This window comes from Orcinus orca, chromosome 12 (assembly GCF_937001465.1).
Source record: "Orcinus orca chromosome 12, mOrcOrc1.1, whole genome shotgun sequence".
Classification (NCBI taxonomy): Eukaryota; Metazoa; Chordata; class Mammalia; order Artiodactyla; family Delphinidae; genus Orcinus; species Orcinus orca.
In genome coordinates this window covers 43,137,575-43,162,358 of record NC_064570.1, presented here as the reverse complement: position 1 = coordinate 43,162,358, position 24,784 = coordinate 43,137,575, and the positions used below count along the sequence as shown (strand labels likewise).

General features: G+C 38.6%; 1 protein-coding gene across 2 annotated transcripts; it reads left to right on the top strand.

The window, feature by feature from the left end:
* Positions 1–293: 293 nt before the first annotated feature.
* On the top strand, positions 294–23,298 carry RWDD1 (RWD domain containing 1). Of its 2 annotated transcripts, XM_033418609.2 has the most exons (8): positions 435–574; positions 1,770–1,897; positions 8,092–8,157; positions 9,962–10,092; positions 11,869–12,012; positions 12,716–12,848; positions 13,362–13,424; positions 23,005–23,298. In XM_033418609.2, exons 5-8 carry the CDS (start codon positions 11,887–11,889, stop codon positions 23,124–23,126), a joined length of 444 nt encoding a protein of 147 aa, XP_033274500.2. In that variant the 5' UTR covers positions 435–574; positions 1,770–1,897; positions 8,092–8,157; positions 9,962–10,092; positions 11,869–11,886; the 3' UTR covers positions 23,127–23,298. The 2 variants fall into 2 exon arrangements, with proteins under 2 accessions (XP_004264742.2, XP_033274500.2); XM_004264694.4 differs by lacking the exon at positions 1,770–1,897 and having other exon boundaries at positions 294–574.
* The last annotated feature ends 1,486 nt before the right edge of the window (positions 23,299–24,784 follow it).

Here is a 24,784-nt window from a genome sequence, read left to right as displayed (position 1 = left end):
CAGTCTGCCGCTGCCACAGCGTCCTAACCCGGAAACCTGGTCCCGCCTCCGGTCCCGACTCCCCCAGAGTCCCGCCTCCAGCTACATAGTCACGCCCCCGCACGCCAGGCCGGCCTTAAGCCCAGACAAGTCGGGCAAGGATGCGCCGCTGAGGGGCTTCTCAGGCTCAGGCCCTGCAAAGCCCAGGAACCAATCCTTAGGTGTCCATGGCAAATGCCAGACCGGGTGTCTTCACTATCCCTGCAAATCCCGAGCGGGCGTGGGACAGGCGGCCCACCGGCCAGGCCCAACGAGTCGAACGCGGAACTAGGGAGCAGGCGGAGGCAGGCGCTGGGCTGTGGCTCAGCAGGCCTAGCCTGGCTTTGGGCCTCCGGCCTCTCAGCCGGGGACTCTGCGCCTGCGCCCGCCCGGCAGCTGCCTGCTCTCCCAGTGCGCCGCGGTCCCGGCTGCCGCGCGCCGCCTGGGTGTCTGGGCGATCCATGGGCTGCAGCGAGGGCCGCGATGACAGATTACGGCGAGGAGCAGCGCAACGAGCTGGAGGCTCTGGAGTCCATCTACCCTGACTCCTTCACAGGTGACTTACGCGGCCGCGGGCCCGCAGCTACTCGGGGTGGAGTGGGACCGGCCGCCACCGCCACGGCCCTCGGCATCCTGGGCCAGGATGGAGAAGGGAACGGAGAGGCCGTGTGGCCACCGCGCCCTCTTCTCTACTTCTCTTCAAGGGTTCAGGCATCTACGAGTAACTCTACGGCTGTTTTCTCTTCTTCGCTTGTTTCCTGAAATCTGAAAGTCCGGGCGAGGCTGGCGAGGTCCCTGGAGTCTCGGGCCTGGAATTCAGTCGGGGGCAAAACCAGAGAGTTCCATTGTGACTTAACAGCAGCCCGAGGTTTAGTGAAATACACGAATATAGATACTCCAAGTGGGAGTAGTCTTTCCAGTGCCGCACAAGTGTCAGTTTTCACATTTTCACCTCTATTCAGGTAGAAGCTGTTTTTCAGACGATGGCGTTTTAAAGTTTGTGGGATTCAGAATTCTCAAAGTTACCCAGAATCCGTTTTGAGAGTAGCGTTGTCCCTGAAGTTTGTCGTTTTTCTTTTCTTTCTTTCGTTCTTCTTCTTTTTTTACATTCTCATATTCTGCAGAATGCCCCATGAATGAGGTGGCCCAAATTTCAGGTCCACTGTAAGATCACAGGTAATTAGACCAATAGTAGGATATCATCAGGCCTGGCTTCCTCTTGCTAGAAGCAAGGTAGTGGAGGCTCAGGAGAGGTAAGTGCTTGCTCTGGGTTGGCCAGAAAGTTAGTGGCAGGACTGGTAATAAGAGTAAGGTCTGGGGCTTGGGATCCAGCTCCAGCTGGGATGAGGGGGATCAGAAGATTACTTGGGAGGTTGGGCTAATGTGAAATATTAATGAGAAGTTCATTTGGTATATTTTAAAGGAAGAGAATTCTTTAGTATTAAGCCTTCAGATGATTCTGAAAATGCTGCAAGCTAACCATATCAATATGGCTTCTCTCACTTTACACTCAGTTTTTGAGAGGTGATCTAATAAAGCCAACATGAGCGAGTATAGCCTAGGTTTGTGGGATTTACCTTCCCTATCCCTTCCTTTGAGTGTTGTCCATCACTGATTGTCAGAATTCAGAGTGTAAGGTAATGTTATTTTAACTCATAAACTCCCTTTTCATTGTTTAGCTTAGTTTTCTTAGCTCTACCCTTTGATCACTGCTTGCAATGGTAGCAAATTTTGTTCTGCTTTGCCAACAGGCAGATGTCTCTCAGCTATCCCTGTATAGCTCCAGTCCTGTTCATGTTCTCTCTCAACAGCAGTACAGCTGTGCTGTGAGGATATTAAGGGGATGAGTGAAGAGGGGTTTGAGAGTGTCATTAACTGGGTGAGTGTGTATGGAGTCTGGCTCCCTTATCTATCCTTGCTTATATATCAATGTCTAAATAAAATAGAATATAGGGTCAGTTGTTGGATATATTCTTAATCATGACGTTTGGTCATTTCTAGTATATTGGAAACGTAACAGGCATGAACACAGTGTAGGCAGAGTTAAGAAAGCATAAGATGTGCTGTTGTTTTCATTTCTTTGGGCATAAGGTATCACTCATTAAGTACTGTGCACATAAGCATTTATGACAGTGATACATTTTTAACCCTAGAATAATTGGATGGTTCTTTCAAATTGTACTAAGCTCTGATGTAGTTCAGTATGTGAAATTCTTGTCAGATGCAAAAGTGCTTGAGGATTCTGAGCCAGGGTAATGAAAGACAATATGTGAATCTTTGACGCATCAAGTATTCTGCGGTGTCAGCTGAGCCCACCTGTCTCTAATTCCTATCAGCATTCCTACAATTGCATTAAATAAATTAAAATGAGATGTCTTGATTTATAGTTCTTTAGGAACTTTGATCAAGTTCTGTATGATGCCTCAAGGAAAAGGCAGAGGGCTTTGGAATCATATATTTCCATGTTTGGTCTTTTGAAATTTTGAGGATTTGCAAGGTTTACTGTTTTACAGCTTTCTTTTGTGTTGATGATTTCATACTTTAATATTTTCATACCAGGTTTCAGAAAGAGACCTTGTTTGTGTCAGTTTGCCAAGGAACACTAATTGGTAGTTTTCAAACGTCACTTTGAATCACATTGAATATTAGATTTGGTAAATACTTTTTTTTCAGTACATGGTAGAGTGCTGACAGAGAAGCCTTTGTTAAGTACATCATGACCCCCTTGTGGATGCTGAAGAGGCACAGTTCAGCCAGCCATAGTCCTAGGCACATAGACCTAACCTGACTTTAGAATTGTTGCTTGACTATTTGCAGAGAACTTTTGGCCTGATGTTGCATTTGTTGTGAAATATAACAGATCATAATACAGTTTCTTCTCTGTGCCTATTCTGTAGCTTGACTGCACATTGATCCAATCCTCCTAACAACTAGTCTTCCAAAATGTAAATGGACTTTCCTGATACCACATTCTCCTTCAGTGCTTCACTTGACAAGGTCCTGCTAAGGTAGTTGAATTTGGTTATTTCCATTTCTGTGTCAAAATCCTGGCTATCGGGTGTTTTGTTGGAACAAATTGGTTAGCTTTAGGCTAATCAAAAGTTAGGTTCCCTTAATTCTCTTTGATCTTACAGACAGGGGTATGTAATCCTGTATTTGCTTATATTAGCACCTCTAAGTAACACCCATGAGCTTAACAGTTAAAATTGCATCTTAGAGATGGGGCAGAAGTCATCTTGTGAAAGCAGTTTTTCTAGGACAGTCACTTTCTAAGACCCAAAGCGACTTATTTTATCATGAGCTGATCTGGTTCTTTGTGAAAACCTTAGTGTCATTTGTGTGTCCTGTTAGTGTACCTTTCAGCTACTACCTCCATTTTCTCTGCTCTTTACAAAATCCTAAATTCTGTCTAGTTTACCATCATCTGCCCCTATATCACCTAACACTTATGCTCCTCCGCTGGTTCCTTCTGCAATGCCCACCAACCTTATTCTTTTTCTCAAAAGTATTTTGATCCACTCACAGTGGTAGAAGTCTGGTCTCTAGTGAAAGTTAATCTTTCCTCAACTCGCCCCAACTCACAGTGTGTAATGCATTGGGGTAGGATTATTGCTTCATGAGAACTCAGGAATAATTCATCTTTTCAAGTTCAATTCAGTAAGTTTCCCTATTTTAGTAACCTCCAAGCTTTGGAATATAATCCCTTTTCCATTTTTTTTTAATTAGGTTAAGCTATGATACGAACCCCCAAATAACTGGTTTTAAAAAGGTAAAAGTTTATTGCTCTTGCACATAAATGATAGATGTGTAGCTCTGGTGCAAGAATTCTTCAGGGACCCAGGCTTCTTCTTAGTTCTTTGTCATTGCTAAGATGTAGTCTCATGCTCATGGTGAAGATGGCAGCATTCCTTTTCCAGGCAGTAGGATAGATAAAGGAATGAAGGAAAAAAAAGAAGAAGAAGTAAAAGACAGCAGTTTCTTAAGAAATTTCTTAAATATTTCTTAAATTTCCTTAAGGAAATTTCCTCAAAACTATAAAAGGGCTTATTTCTTTCTATCCCATTAGCTGGAACTCAGTCATTTGGTGAGACTTAACTGGAAGGGACGCTGGGAAAGATAGTCTTCATCCTGGGTGGGCAATACGCTCAGTTAAAAATGGTATAACTGGAAGAAGGGGAGAGTGGATATTAGCAGTGTTCTCCAATATTTTTTTTTGTTTGTTCCTGGTTCACAATTTTCTCTCTCTAATGGCAGTTTGGTGGAATGCGTATCAGCTCTTTGTCCTTGGACAAATCATATAACCTCTCCAAGCCTCAGTTTACATATCTATTTAATAAGGAATAATGTAAGTGTAAAAACTTTATAACTGTTAAACAAATATAAGATACTCTTTACTAGAAATTTACCATCTTAGTTGTGGATTCTTCTAATAACATGGCTTCATAACTCCCGTCTTTATCAACGAACAGTTTTGATTTCTATTTCCTCCAACTGCAGGGGCCATAGCCACAGCTTGGATGGGCCATCTTTAAAATTTTGGCCTCTGAAATTCCTCTTTCTGTCTATAAGCTTTGTAGCCCTACGGTTTTTCATTCCCATGCTTTTAGTGAACATGCCTCTCATCATGAATTCTCATGGTTTGTTGGTTTATCAGCTTCTTTCTTGTTCATCTTGCCTCCCTCTCCTGTCTAGCTCCCAAGGTCAGGCAGTTCAGGGATGTTCTTGCTAGCATTCCCATGTCCTCATTTACCACATGGGTTCCTCATTTACCATATATTTAGTATACTTATTGTTAGAAGCTCAGTCTCTTGGGAAAAGACATCAGGTAAATAATTTACAACACAATGTGATGATTCTTTCATGGAGGTTCATATAGAATGCAGCCACAGCAAAGGGAGAGGGGACGGTCTGAGTTGTTTTGGAGAGCTGAGGGGTGATGAGTTATGTGAATGAGACTGGGGGATGGGGCATATGTGCAGAAGCATGACTCTGTGAGAGCCAAATGTGTTCAAAGGACAAGTAGCTGGGTATGGCTAGAAAGTAAAGTGAGAGTCACAGAAAATGAGACCTGACAAGTACACAGGGGCCACATCACAAAGGGCCTTGTTAGGGATTTAGATATGATCTTACAGGCCAATGGTTCATTCCCCATTCCCCCTACCAACAGCTGCTCAGACACATACAGCACATAGAGACTGCCATGTCAGAGCTGGATCTCTCGGTACTTAGGTGGATTCACAAATAAAATAGGCTTCTCTTGAGTTTGTTTTTACCTGTCATGGCTGCTACTTTTCTTTTAACCTTTGACACTTTTTCCTCCTCTTACTTTTGTTCTGCAAATTTAGGATCCCTTACATAGCTGACATTGGCCCTTATTTTTCTCTCTGTATTCTCTCTGGCGATTTCATTTAGTCGAATGGCTTTAGCTGTCACCTCTGTGGATGATCCCAAATTAAATTCAAGCCCAACTCTCTTTAGCCACATTTGCCCATTTCTGATTGCATACTTGATACCTCCAACTGAAATTCCGTGTTCTTCAAATACATCTGGTTTTTCTTTTCTATTTCTGGTTTTTGTTATTGGCACTGCCTGCAAATTCAAGTTGTCACCCATCACCATCTTAGATTTGTCCCTGTTCTCTGCTGTTCCCATTGCTCCCAGCCTAGTTCAGAACCTCATTAACTTTGCTGAAATGATTTCAGTAACTATCAAGTTTCATCCTGCATCTAGTCTTGTTTTTCCCCTTCCACTTTATGCACTGTTGCTAGATTTATCTTCTATGTTTAGAAACAGCATTCTGACCTTATTACTTCTGCTAAAGAAAGCTATCACTGTCCACACTAAACTTTCAGCTGTGTATTTTCAACTTGTTTTATTCACCGCGTGTACGTTCTCTAGTGGAATAATTTCTAATTCCTTGCATAGTCCTTAAGCTTTCACACCATTATACCCTTTGCCGTGTTACTCTATCTTGCATTCCTTTTCTCCATCTCTATTTACCAGTATGCCTTTATTCACAGCCTAGCTCAAATGACTTCCCTGGAATTTCTCAGCTGGAAATTTTTTTTTTTTAAAAAGAATGAAACTCTATACAGTTTATATTCAGTCCTGCCAGTTACTGGCTATATAGCTCTTTTATCTCAGTTTCCACATCTCTAAAATTGGGATGATACTATATTTAACTGATTCAAAGACATAGTTTTACATGTAAACATTTCTGAAATATGAATTTGTCTTATAATTGATTACATATCATAGTTTAATTTGTAGTTTCTTTCTTAGTGGTACATAAAGTAGGGTGCATCACATAATTGATGGCATCTTAAACTTGGTGGAATATGGTAACAGTATAAAAGCAGGATTTTGGTGTGAGAAGTAAAGGATCTTTGTGTAAATGCATAGAACAGCACAGGTGCAAAGTAATGCTCAATAAATGTTAGCTGTTGTTACTGGTTATAGGTAACCCCTAAATTACAGCCTCATGGAGCACTAGAAAATGATAATAAGTTGGAATGTCATTGAGTTGAACCCTTATTTCTATAGTTGCAATGTTTATATTTCATGACATGTAAATGCTAAGGTTGGTCATGAAAAGAAATAGGAATGAAGTACATCAAATGTATTTTACACACGTTTGTTAGAAAAAAGGTAGGGCCAATCATATTATAAAAGCTTTATTATAATTACCTTTTAGGGACTTTTTCAGCATAGGCTGGACTGCCTGAGGCCTATTAAAATATGAGTCCAGTGAGTCTCCTGTCTTCCTGACAAACACCTTTGTACTAATCATAGATGTTCATCATTGCTTCAAGTACTTTTAAACTTCAATTAAAATGAGGGAATATGTCTTGATTTTTTTTTTTTTTTAACATTTTGGCCGTGCCACTGGGCATGTGGGATCTTAGTTCCCCCACCAGGGATCGAACCTGTGCTCCCTGTGGTGGAAGCACCGGAGTCTTAACCACTGGACTGCCAGGGAAGTCCCCTGAAACTTTTATTGATAATTCATTTTATTGATAATTCATTTATTTATGAAGACTTCAGAAGTTCTCGAATAGGAAAAGCTGAGTAGTTTTTGTGGTGACTTCTTCAGAGATCCCCTTACTCTTTCATGTCCAAAAGAGGCTGCTGAGCTGCACAGGGGTCAGGGCTTCCCAGGCCTGAAGTGAAGCACAGACTTTTCTTTTGGGCTCAGCAGCAATCAAGGGTGACTTGAATTTTCCTTGTTTAATCATCTAATGGTTCTGAATATTAGTTCAGCTCTTTCATTGAGCCAAACTTTATTGAGTTTCTAGATACTGCCAGGCACTGATGTAGGAGTTCTCAGAGTTTTTACAGTATTCTTGTGGGGGAATAGATCATAAACAGGTAAATAGTATCAGATAGACATCAGGCTTCAAAATAGCATATAAAGCTTTCTTATTTATGTAAATGTTGATTGACATGTCTTGCTTAACAAATTATAAGTAATTTGATACTTGGATTCATGGATAATTTTGTAATTCCATGAAAGATGGTAGATTTTCAATAATTTCTGAAAGAATAAAGCTTGGTTCTAGAGATGATATAGAAGAACGAGAGAGCTAGAAGACACAAACGCTAACAAATTAATATTTACTGTTTGTCATGGAGATTCTGAATTATATTTCAGAATATATAAGTATAAAAATTAGTGATAATACTGAGTATTTATGAGGGTAGGTTCTGATGAGAAACATCAATTTTTTTTTTTGGCCGTTTCATTTGGAAATTTTTTAGAATGTAATTTTCCATGAATAGGTGGAAATTTTGAATTAAAAAGTAAATTACTTATTTTAATTGATTTGATAAAACTCAAAGAGGGTATCTAATATAGGTATTTTTTTCCCCAGATTAAAGAAAACCCTAGATTTAAATAGAAATTGATGGACGTTTTATCGTTTGAATTGTTCTATTCAGTCTGTATTTATGGAAATGGAAATACAGACTAGGAATCAGTTTCCAGGACTGGATATTGATATTTTGCTAATAAGGAAAAGCATGTGCCGTAGGAAGCATCTTAATAACTTAACCTCTGTGTATAATTTCTTGCAGTATTATCAGAAAATCCACCCAGCTTCACCATTACTGTGACATCTGAGGCTGGAGAAAATGATGAAAGTAAGTCTAATCAAAAATACTTTAGGTTTTTCTAAGCCCTTCTCTCGGGAATTTTATTCATTCTGCAGCCATTGTGTTGGGCATTGCATGTGTGGAGGTGCTAAGGTGCTGTTAAGAATTTAGTATGAATGTTACATATTTCTAGTCAGTATTTACTATGGACTAATGACTTCTAGAGAAACAGAGAGGAAGTCAAGGAGATGTATTCTGACAGTAAGCTTAATTCTTAAAAGTGAAACAGAAACATTAACAATACAGCAGATAAGAAAAGGGTAGGACATATTTGTCAAGAACACTTGGCATGCACACGTAATTTAGTGGTTGTGTGGTATTCCTTGGCATAGCATGGACTTTTTCCTCTTTGGATATTTAGATTGTTTACTGGACATTTGCTGTTATAAATTGGACTGGATAAATACCTATCTGCATTTTTCCCCTATCTCTTTAGAATGGATATTGTACTGTTATTTAAGTATGTGTATACATAAAACCAAATAAAAACCAATATTATACAAGTGTAGAACTAAGACAAATATACAAATTGAAATAAAGGAGCTATAAAACTAATAAATTAGAATTAATTTAAATTTGATACATGTTGGGGGAAGAGTGTCTTAAGTTCTTTTCTGCTTTTAGTCCAGTTCAGTTAATACTGTAATTTGATAAGAATGTTGTATAAGTTGGTGTTAACCCCAAGGATTTTTTTTTTTTTCCTGTCAACTAAAATTCTGTCATGGGTATTCAGTAATACCGTTTTAGTGGTGTCATTTGATAACTCTAAATCTGTCTTGTAGAATTGAAAATGAGGTTAGTATTGATATTACTGAAATCTGAATTAAAAAGCTGTTGAATACAGTTATTTACATATATTTATATAGATATTTATATATATTTATATATAATTATATAAACTTCTCTGTTAACGTCATACATAAAAATTAAAACAAAATATCAAGCCAGCACATTTTGAGGTGTTTTTTTTCCCATTCCCATGGAGAGAACTCTAGATTTCAATTAAAATCATCAATATCAGGAGATTTTAATAATTAAAATGTGAGTTACAGGAAAGGCAAAATCTAGACAAAGGGTCATTTTGACGAGTAAGTTTTAACAGAAAATGTTTAGCCCTACTGCTTAGTTGGCGAAATTGAGAATTCATCATGCTAGGTAGCAGAGAGATACTTTGCACTAATGCGCCTGTAAGAATCTCACACCTGTACCAGTGTCAGATCTGTGAATTGGCACAGGCCAAAAGACTGGGGGAGCATGTATGGATGAGTCAGGTTAAAAGTTTCTCAGATAGCCTCTCAAACTGTCCAGTTCACAGCTGTGTACTCTAGCAACCCCTTAGCAATGCCCTGCTGGCATTGTGCAGATAGCAGTATGGACTCCTGCACTGGAGCTGGCTCTGGTAGAGGCCTGAAAATGAGCCTAAGGTAGTACTTTTTCTGTATGTCATATTCAGTGCATTTTGTTCATCTTAAGGAGAGTTTTAAAAAGAATGTGTTCTTCATCCTCTTTCTTTGATGTGCAATATGATAAAATACTCATAAGTAGTAGATGTGTTAGAAGTGATCTTTGGTATTCCTATGATTTGTTTTCACTTATATTTGTGGTACATGTTGTTTATGTTAGTAATTATCTATCTGGTCTCATGGTAACCTTGTTTTTCTTTGTAGGAAAATCTGTTGTGCTACTTTTCATTGACACATTGTAAATTAATTAATAATTCAACAAAGATGTTGACCTCTCTGTACTTTACATTTTAAGGTGTTCATATCAATCTCTTATCTTGTGTCTTTAGCTGTCCAGACTACCCTCAAGTTTACATACAGTGAAAAATACCCAGATGAAGCTCCCCTTTATGAAATATTCTCTCAGTTAAATCTAGATGATAATGATGTCTCAGACATTTTAAAATTATTAGCATTACAGGTAAGGAAATAACAAGTTTTGTAATGACATTATTTTATTGGCCTTAAATATTATACAGTAATGTTAAGAGTCAGAAAATGCTATTAAATATGTATAACCAGTGTTTTGAACAAGCAAAATTCATGATGTGTGTGTGTGTATATATATTCACAAAGCATCTTTATTTTTGTTTCCCACTGTACCTTTAAAATTTGAGTAAGAGAAGTTCTTCCTATACCCTTGTTTAAAACTCAGTTAACCCTGTGACTTGTAGGTGATAAAAAGTGTGATTAGGGACTCTAAGTTATAAACACAGTTAAAATTTGGTTCTCAGAATGCCTAGTCCCATGTAAACTTAAAAATTCCAACTTAAAAAACATTAAAACTCCTAACCCCCCTGACCTGTTGCAGGCTAGTTGCCTATAATTTGGTAAGAGAAGTGGTGGAAAATGGGTATCAGAAAGTTCTTACCTGGCTAGTTCTGTGATGGGATGGGCTACTCACAGTCTGGGCATGGGGGATATTTAAAGCTCTCTCTTGCTTGGGTAGAGAGTTTTCATGGGATCTTCAGAGTAGGGAGTAGGGAGGGCAAGTAAAATCTTACTCCACCAGCTTAAAAGCAGAAGTCCTGATTTTGTTTGTTTTCTAAGAAGAACTGACATAAAACATGTCTCCATCATAAATGTGACTTGTATATTTCAAAGACTATAGATGCTCTAAATGCTGACATTTTAAAAATATCTGGAGCTATTAGAGAATGAAGAGGGAAAGGATATATCAAACATTAATTGATGCTGATCTGGGCCCTGTTCACTCTGTTACCCAGTGTGAAGTTATATTAATTCTCTATATTTGGTTTAACATTCTTCTTGTAAAAACATTGCAGAGAGCCTGGAACAATATACTGTATTCAGTCAGTCATATATTAATGTAAGTTATTTGATCTGAGTGATTTTGTTAATATGCATTTTCTATTTCATTTATACTCAAACTCCTTTCTTTCAAAAAGAAAGTTTTGATTTCTTTCTGATACTTACCTGAGATCAGAGATAGAGCGCATATTTGTATTTTTTCCCCTAAAAGTAGTTATATTAATTTTTAGTTATCAAAATAATAAATTTATATTATAGAAAACTCAGAAAATAATGAAGAAGAAAATAAAGATTACCCTTAATCTCACCAGTCAGGTATAAATGCCTAATAACATTTTGGTACGAATTCAGAAAACTTCTTCCTACAGTAGCTAGCACTATCAGTTCTCCAGTATGTTATCATTATTTTAGTTCTTTGAGGGTATTTTAAGAGCTCTGACAATGGACTGAATTTTGAGGGCAAAGTGATTTTCTAATATAATACAACAATAAAGAATGTAGGTACTTTTATGATTTATCTTTATGTATCCTTTTTTCTTTCTATTTGTAATGGTTTAAAACTAAAATCATGAAAACATGCTGGAGAACTGATGTTGCTAGCTACTGCAGAAAAACGTTTTCTGAATTCTACGTATATTTATGATTATTACATAGAATTTATTGAAATTTCTTTTTTTCTCTGTTTTAGGTTGAATATGGCAAATTACAAGACTTTTAAAATGTTATTTTTATATATATGCTTAATTCTTAAGTGATCCAAGAGTCCAAACTTATGGTGTACTGAATTAGTAATCATGTTATAAATGTATGAAGTGTAGTGATTATGCTGAAACACCTTTTTTCCCCCCACTGGTTAGTTAGTTGTTTTTATTTTTCTGAGAATTGTGTTTCTCACTACAACCGTTTTTTCTTTTTGGTTACATAGACAGAAGAAAACCTTGGTATGGTGATGATCTTTACTTTAGTGACAGCCGTGCAAGAAAAATTAAATGAAATAGTAGATCAAATAAAAACTAGACAAGAAGAAGAAAAAAAACAAAAAGAAAAAGAAGCAGAAGAAGCTGAAAAGGTATATTTAAAAGTCAGATTTTCTTTCATTATTCTTTAAATCTGTTTTTTTTGGGGGGGGTTTGTTTTTGCTTTTGGAAATTTCAGTAATTTGGGGGGAATCACAAAAAGAAGCACAAGTAAATTTTAATAAAGCTTTACTAACTAAAATTTTAGAAGGTCCCTCATTTAGTTGATGCACATGGCACAATAATGATTAATAATCAGTTAATTAAAGGTTATTAAAGCTTATGCAGGTAAAATCAAGAAATATAAACTATTTCACTTACGGTATAGAGTTTAGAATTATAAAGCCTCCACCAGAGTGATTTAAATATTTACTAAATGTAAAGAAAACCTTAGATTCTAAAATGAAGTAAAAAAGATAAGCAATGATGTTAGTGTTATGAATTGATGTGTATTTAAACATATTAATATTGACAGTAGCAACTTTCTTCTTAACAGTGAATAGCAATGGGGACACATTACGAATTATCTTTGCTTTTTTGTAATAAAAATTAAAAAAGGACTTTTCCAGAGTAAATCGCCAAAACCAATGAGAGTAGCCAATGCAGGCAGAAATCAGACTAAATATTTTAAACTTGAAACCGTTTTTCTCTGTTTTTCCTGTGAGTGGCTGTATTCATTTGTCTAGAAGATCATTAGGCTTTATTTTCTAACTGTTGTATCATTTATCCGGTGGTGTGTCTTTTTTCTTTTCTAAGCAATTATTCCATGGCACTCCTGTTACAATCGAGAATTTCTTAAGTTGGAAGGCCAAGTTTGATGCAGAACTCTTGGAAATTAAAAAGAAACGAATGAAAGAAGAAGAACAAGCAGGAAAAAATAAATTAAGTGGTATGACCCCTCATATCCTGTTCCTTTAAGCCCTCCTATATTATTTCTTACATAGCAAGAGGATCATTTGGACAGATTTCTATAAGAAAATAATATACTTAGGCATCTAGGACAAAAAGAGAAAGCATTCTCTCCATATGGTGATGTTTCTTCACACATAATTATAATTAATTTTTATGGCTTATCTTTCATCTAAATATTGGAGTGGATAGATGTTGAGATATAACTACCATGACTTTTAGGATCACAAGCCTTAGGACTGATAGAATCAAACCGTTTGTTTTTCTAGGACTCTGAGGCAGATTAGGTTTTCACTTCTTCCATTTTAATGCAAATACATTTCATATGCCTCTTAGCTACTCACTGAGTTCATAAATTGATTGAAATTCACAGAAAAAACAGGTTTTAAGACTTTTTTTTATAACTTGTTTATATTATTCTACTGTTTAAAGCATTATAGGGGAGATGGAGGAAAAGTATGCCATTCGAGTTAAATATGTTTATTTCTTTTAGGGAGACAGCTATTTGAAACAGATCATAATCTCGACACATCTGATATTCAGTTCTTGGAAGATGGTAAGATAATGTTAGAATTCCACATGTACATAATGTGCTGTTTTTATTAAACCATGAAAATCATAGTGGTAACTTAATGTAAATTTTTCCTCCCAAGGCTATAAAGAAACACATTTTGAAGAATAAATTCGAATGTTTGATCAATTTATACATTAAACTACAGCAAAGTATTTTTTTTGTAACATCTTTATTGGAGTATAATTGCTTTACAATGGTGTGTAAATTTCTGCTTTATAGCAAAGTGAATTAGCTATACATATACATATATCCCCATATCTCCTCCCTCTTAGGTCTCCCTCCCACCCTCCCTATCCCACCCCTCTAGGTGGTCACAAAGCCCCGAGCTGATCTCCCAGTGCTATGCAGCTGCTTCCCATTAGCTATCTCTTTTACATTTGGTAGTATATATAACTCCATGACACTCTCTCACTTCATCCCAGCTTACCCTTCCCCCTCCCCGTGTCCTCAAGTCCATTCTCTACATCCCTGTCTTTATTCCTGTCATGCCCCTAGGTTCATCAGAACCATTTCTGTTTTTAAGATTCCATATATATGTGTTAGCATATGGTATTTCTCTCTTTCTGACTTCATTCTGTATGACAGACTCTAGGTCCATCCACCTCACTACAAATAACTCAATTTCGTTTCTTTTTATGGCTGAGTTATGTTCCACTGTGTATATGTGCCACATCTTCTTTATCCATTCATCTGTCGATGGACACTTAGGTTGCTTCCATATCCTGGCTATTGTAAATACAGCTGCAATGAACATTGTGATATATGGCCCTTTTTGAATTATGGTTTTCTCAGAGTATATGCCCAGTAGTGGGATTGCTGGGTCATATGATAATTCTATTTGTAGTTTTTTAAGGAACCTCCTTACTGTTCTCCATAGTGGCTGTATCAATTTACATTCCCACCAACAGTGCAAGAGGGTTCCCTTTTCTCCACACCCTCTCCAGCATTTATTGTTTGTAGATTTTTTGATGATGGCCATTCTGACTGGTGTGAGATGATACCTCATTGTAGTTTCGATTGTGCATTTCTCTAATGATTAACGGTGTTGAGCATACTTTCATGTGTTTGTTGGCAATCTGTATATCTTCTTTGGAGAAATGTCTATTTAGGTCTTCTGTCCAGTTTTGGATTGGGTTGTTTGTTTTTTGATATTGAGCTGCATGTGCTGCTTGTAAATTTTGGAGATTAATCCTTTGTCAGTTGCTTCATTTACAAATATTTCTCCCATTCTGAGGGTTGTCTTTTGGTCTCATTTATGGTTTCCTTTGCTGTGCAAAAGATTTTAAGTTTCATTAGGTCCCATTTGTTTATTTTTGTTTTTATTTCCATTTCTCTAGGACGTGGGTCAAAAAGGATCTTGCTGTAATTTATGTCATAGAGTGTTCCGCCTATGTTTTCCTCTAAGAGTTTTATAGTGTCTGGCCTTACATTTAGGTCTTTAATCCATTTTGAGTTTATTTTTGTGTATGGTGTTAGGGAGTGTTCTAATTTCATTCTTTTACATGTAGCTGTCCAGTTTTCCCAACACCACTTATTGAAGAGGCTGTCTTTTCTCCATTTTACATTCTTGCCTCCTTTGTCAAAGGTAAGGTGACCATATGTGTGTGGATTTATCTCTGGGCTTTCTGTGCTGTTCCATTGATCTATACTTCTGTTTTTGTGCCAGTACCATACTGTCTAGATTACTGTAGCTTTGTAGTATAGTCTGAAGTCTGGGAGCCTGATTCCTCCAGCTCCGATTTTCTTTCTCAAAATTGCTTTGGCTATTCAGGGTCTTTTGTGTTTCCATACAAATTGTGAAATTTTTTGTTTTAGTTCTGTGAAAAATGCCATTGGTAGTTTGATAGGGATTGCATTGAATCTGTAGATTTCTTTGGGTAGAATAGTTATTTTCACAGTGTTGATTTTTCCAATTCAAGAACATGGTATATCTCTCCATCTGTTTGTGTCATCTTTAATTTCTTACATCAGTGTCTTATAGTTTTCCGCATACAGGTCTTTTGTCTTCTTAGGTAGGTTTATCCCTAGGTATTTTATTCTTTTTGTTGCAGTGGTAAATGGGAGTGTTTCCTTAATTTCTCTTTCAGGTTTTTCATCATTAGTGTATAGGAATGCAAGAGATTTCTGTGCATTAATTCTGTATCCTGCTACTTTACCAAATTCATTGATTAGCTCTACTAGTTTTCTGGTAGCATCTTTAGGATTCACTACGTATAGTATCATGTCTTCTGCAAACAGTAACAGTTTTATTTCTTCTTTTCCTATTTGGATTCCTTTTATTGCTTCTCTGATTGCTGTGGCTAAAAATTCAAAAACTAGGTTAATAGAGGTGAGAATAGGCAACCCTCTCTTGTTCCTGATCTTAGGGGAAATGGTTTCAGTTTTTCATCACTGAGAACGATGTTGGCTGTGGGTTTGTCATATATGGCCTTTATTATGTTGAGGTAAGTTCCCTCTATTCCTGCTTTCTGGACGGTCTTTATCATAAATGGGTGTTGAATTTTGTCGAAAGCTTTTTCTGCATCTATTGAAATGATCATATGGTTTTTATTCTTCAGTTTGTTAATATGGTGTATCGCATGATTGATTTGCATATATTGAAGAATCCTTGCATTCCTGGGATACACCCCACTTGATCATGGTGTATGATCCTTTTAATGTGCTGTTGGATTCTGTTTGCTGGTATTTTGCTGAGGATTTTTGCATCTATGTTCATCAGTGATATTGACCTATAGTTTTCTTTCTTTGTGACATCCTTGTCTGGTTTTGGTATCAAGGTGATGGTGGCCTCGTAGAATGACTTTCGGAGTGTTCCTCTCTCTGCTGTATTTTGGTAGAGTTTGAGAAGGATAGGTGTTAGCTTTTCTCTAAATGTTTGATAGAATTCGCCTGTGAAGCCATCTGGTCATTGGCTTTTTGTTGGAAGATTTTTAAACACAATTTCAATTTCAGTGCTTGTGATTGGTCTGTTTATATTTTCTATTTCTTCCTGGTTCAGTCTTGGAAGGTTGTGCTTTTCTAAGAATTTGTCCGTTTCTTCCAGGTGGTCCTTTTTTTTTTTTTTTTTCCGGTATGTGGACCTCTCACTGTTGTGGCCTCTCCCATTGTGGAGCACAGACTCCAGACGCGCGGGCTCAGTGGCCATGGCTCATGGGCCCAGCCACTCCACGGCACGTGGGATCTTCCTGGACCGGGGCATGAACCCATGTCCCCTGCATCGGCAGGCAGACTCTCAACCACTGCGCCACCAGGGAAGCCCCAGGTTGTCCATTTTATTGGCATATAGTTGCTTGTAGTAATCTCTCATGATCCTTTGTATTTCTGCAATGTCAGTTATTACTTCTCCTTTTTCATTTCTAATTCTATTGATTTGAGTCTTCTCCCTTTTTTTCTCAATATGTCTGGCTAATGGTTTATCAATTTTGTTTATCTTCTCAAAGAACCAGCTTTTAGTTTTATTGATCTTTGTTATCATTTCCTTCATTTCTTTTTTATTTATTTCTGATCTGATCTTTATGATTTCTTTCCTTCTGGTAACTTTGGGATTTTTTTGTTCTTTTTCTAATTGCTTTAGGTGTAAGGTTAGGTTGCTTATTTGAGATGTTTCTTGTTTCTTGAGGTAGGATTGTATTGCTATGAACTTCCTTCTTAGAACTGCTTTTGCTGCATCCCATAGGTTTTGCGTCATCGTGTTTTCATTGTCATTAGTTTCTAGGTATTTTTTGATTTCCTCTTTGACTTCTTCAGTGATCTTGGTTATTAAGTAGTGTGTTGTTTAGCCTCCATGTGTTTGTATTTCTTACAGATTTTTTCTGTAAGATATCTAGTCTCATAGCATTGTGGTTGGAAAAGATACTTGATACGATTTCAATTTTCTTAAATTTACCAAGGCTTGATTTGTGACTCAATAAATGATCTATCCTGGAGAATGTTCTATGAGCACTTGAGAAGAAAGTGTATTCTGTTGTTTTTCGATGGAATGTCCTATAAATATCAATTAAGTCCATCTTGTTTAATGTATCATTTAAAGCTTGTGTTTCCTTATTTATTTTCATTTTGGATGATCTGTCCATTGGTGATAGTGGGGTGTTAAAGTTCCCTACTATTATCATGTTACTGTCAATTTCCCCTTTTATTATGGCTGTTAGCATTTGCCTTATATATTGAGGTGATCCTATGTTGGGTGCATAAATATTTACAATTGTTATATCTTCTTCTTGTTTGATCCCTTGAGCATTATGTAGTGTCCTTCTTTTTCTCTTCTAATAGTCTTTATTTTAAAGTCTATTATGTCTGATATGAGAATTGCTACTCCAGCTTTCTTTTGATTTCTATTTGCATGGAATATCTTTTTCCGTCCCCTCACTTTCAGTCTTTACGTGTCCCTAGGTCTGAAGTGGGTCTGTCGTAGACAGCATATATACAGGTCTTGTTTTTGTATCCATTCAGCCAATCTATGTCTTTTGGTTGGAGCATTTAATCCCTTTACATTTAGGGTAATTTTCAATATGTATGTTCCTATTACCATTTTCTTAGTTGTTTTGGGTTTGTTATTGTAGGTCTTTTCCTTCTCTTGTGTTTCCTGCCTACAGAAGTTCCTTTAGCATTTGTTGTAAAGCTGGTTTGGTGGTGCTGAATTATCTTATTAGCTTTTGCTTGTCTGTAAAGGTTTTAATTTCTCCATTGAATCTGAATGAGTTCCTTGCTGGGTAGATTAGTCTTGGTTGTAGGTTTTTCCCTTCATCACTTTAAATATGTCCTGTTACTCCCTTCTGGCTTGTAGAGTTTCTGCTGAAATATCAGCTGTTAACCTTATGGGGATTCCCTTGTATGTTATTTGTTGCTTTTCCCTTGCTGCTTTTAATATTTTTTCTTTGTATTTAATTTTTGATAGTTTGATTAATATGTGTCTTGGCGTGTTTCTTCTTGGATTTATTCTGTATGGGACTCTCTGTGCTTCCTGGACTTGATTAACTATTTCCTTTCCCATATTAGGGAAGTTTTCAACTATCATCTCTTCAAATATTTTCTCCGTCCCTTTCTTTTTCTCTTCTTCTCAGACCCTTATAATTTGAATGTTGGTGTGTTTAATGTTGTCCCAGAGGTCTCTGAGAGTGTCTTCAGTTCTTCTCATTCTTTTTTCTTTATTCTGCTCTGTGGTAGTTATTTCCACTATTTTATTTTCCAGGTCACTTATCCATTCTGCCTCAGTTATTCTGCTGTTGATTCCTTCTAGAGAATTTTTAATTTCATTTATTGTGTTGTTCATCATTGTTTATTTACTCTTCAGTTCTGCATCCTTGTTGAATGTTTCTTGTATTTTCTCGATTCTATTTTCAAGATTTTGGATCATCTCTACTATCATTACTCTGAATTCTTTTTCAGGTAGACTGCCTATTTCCTCTTCCTTTGTTTGGTCTGGTGGGTTTTTACCTTGCTCCTTCATCTGCTGTGTGCTTCTCTGTCTTCTCAGTTTGCTTAACTTACTGTGTTTGTGATCTCCTTTTTGCAGGCTTCAGGTTCGTAGTTCCTTTTGTTTTTGGTGTCTGCCCCCAGTGGCTAAGGTTGTGTAGGCTTCCTGGGGGAGGGGACTAGAGGTTGTGTTCTGGTGGATGAGGCTGGATCTTGTCTTTCTGGTTTGCAGGACCTCCTCTGGTGGTGTGTTTTGGGGTGTCTGTGACCTTATGATTTTAGGCAGCCTCTCTGCTAATGGATGGGGTTGTGTTCCTGTCTTGCTAGTTGTTTGTCATAGGGTGTCCAGCACTGTAGCTTGCTGGTCATTGAGTGGAGTTGGGTCTTAGCGTTGAGATGGTGATCTCTGGGATAGCTTTCACCGTTTGATATTGCATGGAGCTGGGAGGTCTCTGGTGGACCAATGTCCTGAACTCCGCTCTCCCACCTCAAAGTCACAGGCCTGACAGCCGGCCGGAGCACTGAGACCCTATCAGCCAGAAAGAAAGAGAGAGAGAGAGAGAGAAGGAGACAGAGAAAGAAAGAAAGAGCAACCAAACCAAAAAAACAAATCCAGCAATGATAACAAGTGCTAAAAATTATACTAAAACCAAAATAAAACAAAAAAAAACAGAACCCTAGGACAAATGGTAAAAGCAAAGCTATACAGACAAAATCACACACAGAAGCATACACATACACACAAAAAGAGAAAAAGGAAAAAAATATATATATTGTTGCTCCGAAAGTCCACCGCCTCAATTTGGGATGATTCGTTGTCTATTCAGGTATTCCACAGATGCAGGGTACATCAAGTTGATTGTGGAGATTTAATCCGCTGCTCCTGAGGCTGCTGGGAGAGATTTCCCTTTCTCTTTGTTCGCACAGCTCCTGGGGTTCAGCTCTGGATTTGGACCCTCCTCTGCGTATAGGTCGCCTGAGGGCGTCTGTTCTTTGCTCAGACAGGACGAGGTTAAAGTATCCGCTGATTCGGGGGCTCTGGCTCACTCAGGCCGGGGGGAGGGAGAGGTATGGAATGCGGGGCGAGCCTGTGGCGGCAGAGGCCAGCATGATGTTGCACCAGCCTGAGGTGCGCCGTGTGTTCTCCCAGGAAAGTTGTCCCTGGATCCCGGGACCCTGGCAGTAGCGGGCTGCACAGGCTCCCTGGAGGGGAGGTGTGGATAGTGACCTGTGCTCGCACACAAGCTTCTTGGTGGCGGCAGCAGCAGCCTTAGCATCTCATGCCCGTCTCTGGGGTCCGCGCTGATAGCCATGGCTTGCGCCAGTCTCTGGAGCTTGTTTAGGCAGTGCTCTTAATCCCCTCTCCTTGCACCCCGAAATAATGGTCTCTTGCCTCTTAGGCAGTTCCAGACCTTTTCCCCGGACTCCCTCCCGGCTAGCTGTGGTGCACTAGCCCCCTTCAGGCTGTGTTCATGCAGCCAACCCCAGTCCTCTCCCTGGGATCCAACCTCCGAAGCCCGAGCCTTAGCTCCCAGCCCCGCCCGCCCAGGCGGGTGAGCAGACAAGCCTCTCGGGCTGGTGAGTGCTGCTCGGCACCGATCCTCTGTGTGGGAATCTTTCTGCTTTGCCCTCCGCACCCCTGTTGCTGCGCTCTCCTCCGTGGCTCTGAAGCTGCTTCCCCCCCTCCGCCACCCCCCACCCCTGTCTCCGCCTGTGAAGGGGCTTCCTAGTGTGTGGAAGCTTTTCCTCCTTCACAGCTCCCTCCCACTGGTGCAGGTCCCATCCCTATCCTTTTGTCTCTGTTTATTCTTTTTCCTTTTGCCCTACCCAGGTACGTGGGGGGTTTCTTGCCTTTTGGGAGGTCTGAGGTCTTCTGCCAGCGTTCAGTAGGTGTTCTGTAGGAGTTGTTCCACGTGTAGATGTATTTCTGATGTATTTGTGGGGAGGAAGGTGATCTCCGTGTCTTACTCTTCCGCCATCTTGAAGGTCTCCCCCCCAGCAATGTATTTTTTAAAGTTTTATGATAACTTAAGCAGTATCAAAGATAGCAATAGATAAACAATATGGTCACGTTTGCCTCTAACAACTAGTAAACCAGGTCACTATGACTCAAGTGACCTGTTTTCTTCAAATTTCTAGTATCACAAGTCTATGGTCTATCATGGAGCTTTATAAAAACCTCAAGCGTAGAACTAACCAAAAGTCTTAGATTTTATATCACTCTCACTGGCTTTGGCACCTCTAGTCCCTTGTGCTTTCCTTTTCTTTTTTATCCTGACCCTTATGCTCTTGCTGCCTTTGTCCATCCATTGTTCATCCATCCACAAATATTTATTGCATCCCTGTAAGGCAGGCACTGTCCTGGCCGCTGAGGATACAGCAGAGAACAATTTAGACAGATTTCCCTGCCCTCATGGAGCTTGAGCCCTATGTGTATCTCTTAAACTGAGCTCCTTACTCAGTCACCCCTCCAGTAGCTCCCTGGGTTCTGTACTTCATCGTCCTTCTGTCATGCCCATTATGCCAGCTGGGGATCCTCTAGCATCTGGCCTTTCGACCTTGTTCCTGGACTACCTTCTGGAAAAGGTTAAGAAGGTTCAGAATCAACTATCTGTTGAGGTGGCCCACTGCTAAATCATGCTTCTTAACCTGAGCTGGGCTCCTACTGACACTGAGCAATTTTTTTTTAATTTTAATATCTTATTACATTCTTGTTCTAAGATTTTTAGTCTCAAAAAAAAAATTCCAAAACCAAAAACCGTGAAACAGAAAACAAGGATATCTTCATCTATCCTCCCTCTCATTTTAGGAGCTTATTTTCCTTTCTATTTTATTGAGAAGTTTTAGATCCAGAAAGTTTAGTCTCATTCTCTCTTGAACTTTAAAAGTTTTACTGTCTTTACTCATTTTTGACTCTTTTCCTTGTCTAATGGATCAAGTGTCTCCTTATATCCAGTAACTTAACAAAAGCTCTCTGTTGATTCTGCCTCTGAAATGTCTTTTCAACTCTTTCCTCCTAATTTGAAAGTTTTGTTATTTTTCAACTGGACTTTAGTAATAGCTTCATAAATTATTTCCCTGCCTCAGTCTCTTCCTCCTGGTGCCCTTTCCTACCTTGTAGTCAGCACCTCTGAGGTGGTATTTCTGAAAGCCATGTGTAATGATGCCATTTCTCTCCGTACGGTCCTCTGCTGCTTAGAGGGAGAGGTTGACCTGCACAGTTGTTCAGTTTGGCCTTCATCTGTGTTATCTCCAGATGTTTTTCCTCAAGAATCTTGTGTTCCACTTAGAAGTATTCAAGGTCTTAGCTCTTCTCTCTGCCTTTGCATAACCTACCTAGAATTGCTTCATCCTGGCCCCTTTTCTTCTGGTTGCGTTCAAATTTATCATGAAGATATTTCAGATGTCGTCTGCTCTGTGAGGGCTTTACTGCTTCTCCCAGGCTGAGTCAGTTATTCTTCAGCTTGGACTTGACAAATTGTATTTTATTACTGAACTGCTCTTAGGCATGAAGCAAGACTCCTTCTCATTAAGTTGAATGTCAGTGGACTAGAGTCTGAGAGGGAAAGAAGGTAAACAATGTTTGGTGATTTAAGAGTACTGTAATATCCTACTTTATTTACTACAGATAGACTGAAGAGTGAAGATGTTTCATACAAAGCCTGGGTGTTACTTCCTATAGAGCTTAGACATTTGGAATCTTAGAAAGGCATACCACTGGTTACAGGGGAAGTGGGTGAGAGTGAAGATCAAATTTGTCAATTAATTATAAGTATGGTTGAGCTTTAATGATGTATATATCTCCAGTATTGGAAGAGATAAACTCTTGGTACAGGTCTCCTGGTCAGTGATAATCAACTTTGTATCATCATTGTCTTCAACTTATAACACGCCAGATCATAAATAATTCATTCTAGATTGGCTTTTTTTGTAGCTGGATTTTTTAGACTATGAACTGGAAGCATGAAGTTGCTCTTAAAATGTGTGAGTCTCTGCTGACCAATGCAGATCACTGTTGGTATGAGTAGTAGTTCAGGATTTCGTCACTTGCACCTCAGATGCACATTTAAGAAGTCTCTGGTACTGCCATTGGGTTGTATCTTTTATTTCTGAGTGTAAGACTGCAGGGGAAATCTTCTGTCTTTTGCAGCTGGAAACAACGTGGAGGTAGATGAGTCTTTGTTCCAGGAAATGGATGACTTGGAGCTGGAGGATGATGAGGATGACCCAGACTACAACCCTGCTGACCGGGAGAGTGACTTGACCGACTAATGGACTAGCCCGTCTTCAGAGAGGCTTGACTGCCATAGCATCTGTGGCTGTGCTAAGAGGGTGTTGATTTTCCTTTCTTTTTTCTAAGAAAAAATAATTTTCAGGAGAATATTCTTCTGATGGCTTTCATCATTGAACTTAATAAACTGATCTTAAAATTTCAGATATAAAATGTTCAATTCCTCTTATTGGTGGGAAGAAGGCCACATGTTTAAAATCATTTAGTGTTGGAGAGAAATTCTGCCTAAAACACCAAGACTGGAAGGTCAACTATTGCTGTACCCAGGTGTGGGTTTACATGCAAGGAATTGGAATAACGTGGAATTTCTGTGCTAGAGACTGGTGGCGTTTGAATTCTAAGGTTTGTCATTCATATAAAATATTAGAAGACTGAGGTGAACAGAGCATTAAACCTTCTGAATTCTAGCCTTCGGGCATAATAAATTTAAGTCTTAACAAAACCAGAAGCCCATATAATAGTCAGGAGTAAAATGGACTTTAGTCATATAGTAGTATCTGCATCAGAATCATCTTTGGAGTTATTAAAAAGTGTGCACTCCTGGTCCCTTCTCAGTGGAGGTTAATAAACACTGAGCCTCATTCTGAGTTTTAAAACAGTGAAATCTCATACCTGTGACACAGGTGATTGTGGTGCACACTCCTGATGAAGAACTACTGTCCTACAATTGTCAAGTCTATAAATTGTGATTTCCCCCACTTTTCTAATTAACCAGTCTGAGTGGTTTGAATTCTTGGGATTGTACACTGTCTGCAAGAGTACCACACATCCACATTCATGCACACATTAGACCTTTGTGATAATTTGGAATGATCGACTTGGGGGCTCCAGGTAGGAGAGCCAGACTGCGTGCAAGTTATCCAGTCATTGCAGTTCTGGAGGATTGAATCTTAACTGCAATAGGAAATCACTTGTGCTATTGCAAATGGCTTCCTCAATTCAGAAATACTATATACCCACAAACACAGCAATATCAATCCATGTTTATTTTTGAAGTCAGACCTTATGATTAAAATAAAGTTAAGACAGAACTATCATTGCGGAATTTAATGCTTTTCACCCACCTTGATCCTGACCAATAAAGAGGAATAGCAGTAATGTTCAGTATTTCTATGCAGAGAGAAGTCCAAAAGTTTGTTACGTGAGATTTTGCTTTTCCTAAGGAGGGATCCTTTCTGCAGCTGATCAGCTGTTGCATAAGAACCTGAAGGAGTGGTTCAGTTAAGAAAAGCAGTCGTGAGCAGTGTAGTATGAGGTCAATGAAGACTTGAAGTATCAAGAATGATTACACTTGCCCCTCACATAATTTTTTAAAGTCTAAGTTTTACACATTTTCTACAGATATTGAATAACCACCTTTGTCATTTCAGAATGTAGGCAGACCCTAATGAAATGGAAATAAAGACAACCTGGTTAGTTCTAATGATAATCCCAAATATTTTCACCCGGAGTAAAAATTAACTTTACTGTTGGCTTTGTATTCTGGGAATTAACCAAAGACTCTGCTTCTCAAACTGGAGCACACTTAATTCCTGGATGTGTAACAGCATGACTGGTAGTATTTGAAGCAATAATTGGCCTGTCCTGAATTATCAGTTTTGCTCTTGGATTTGGGAAAAATTTTGTTTTGGTTTTTCTA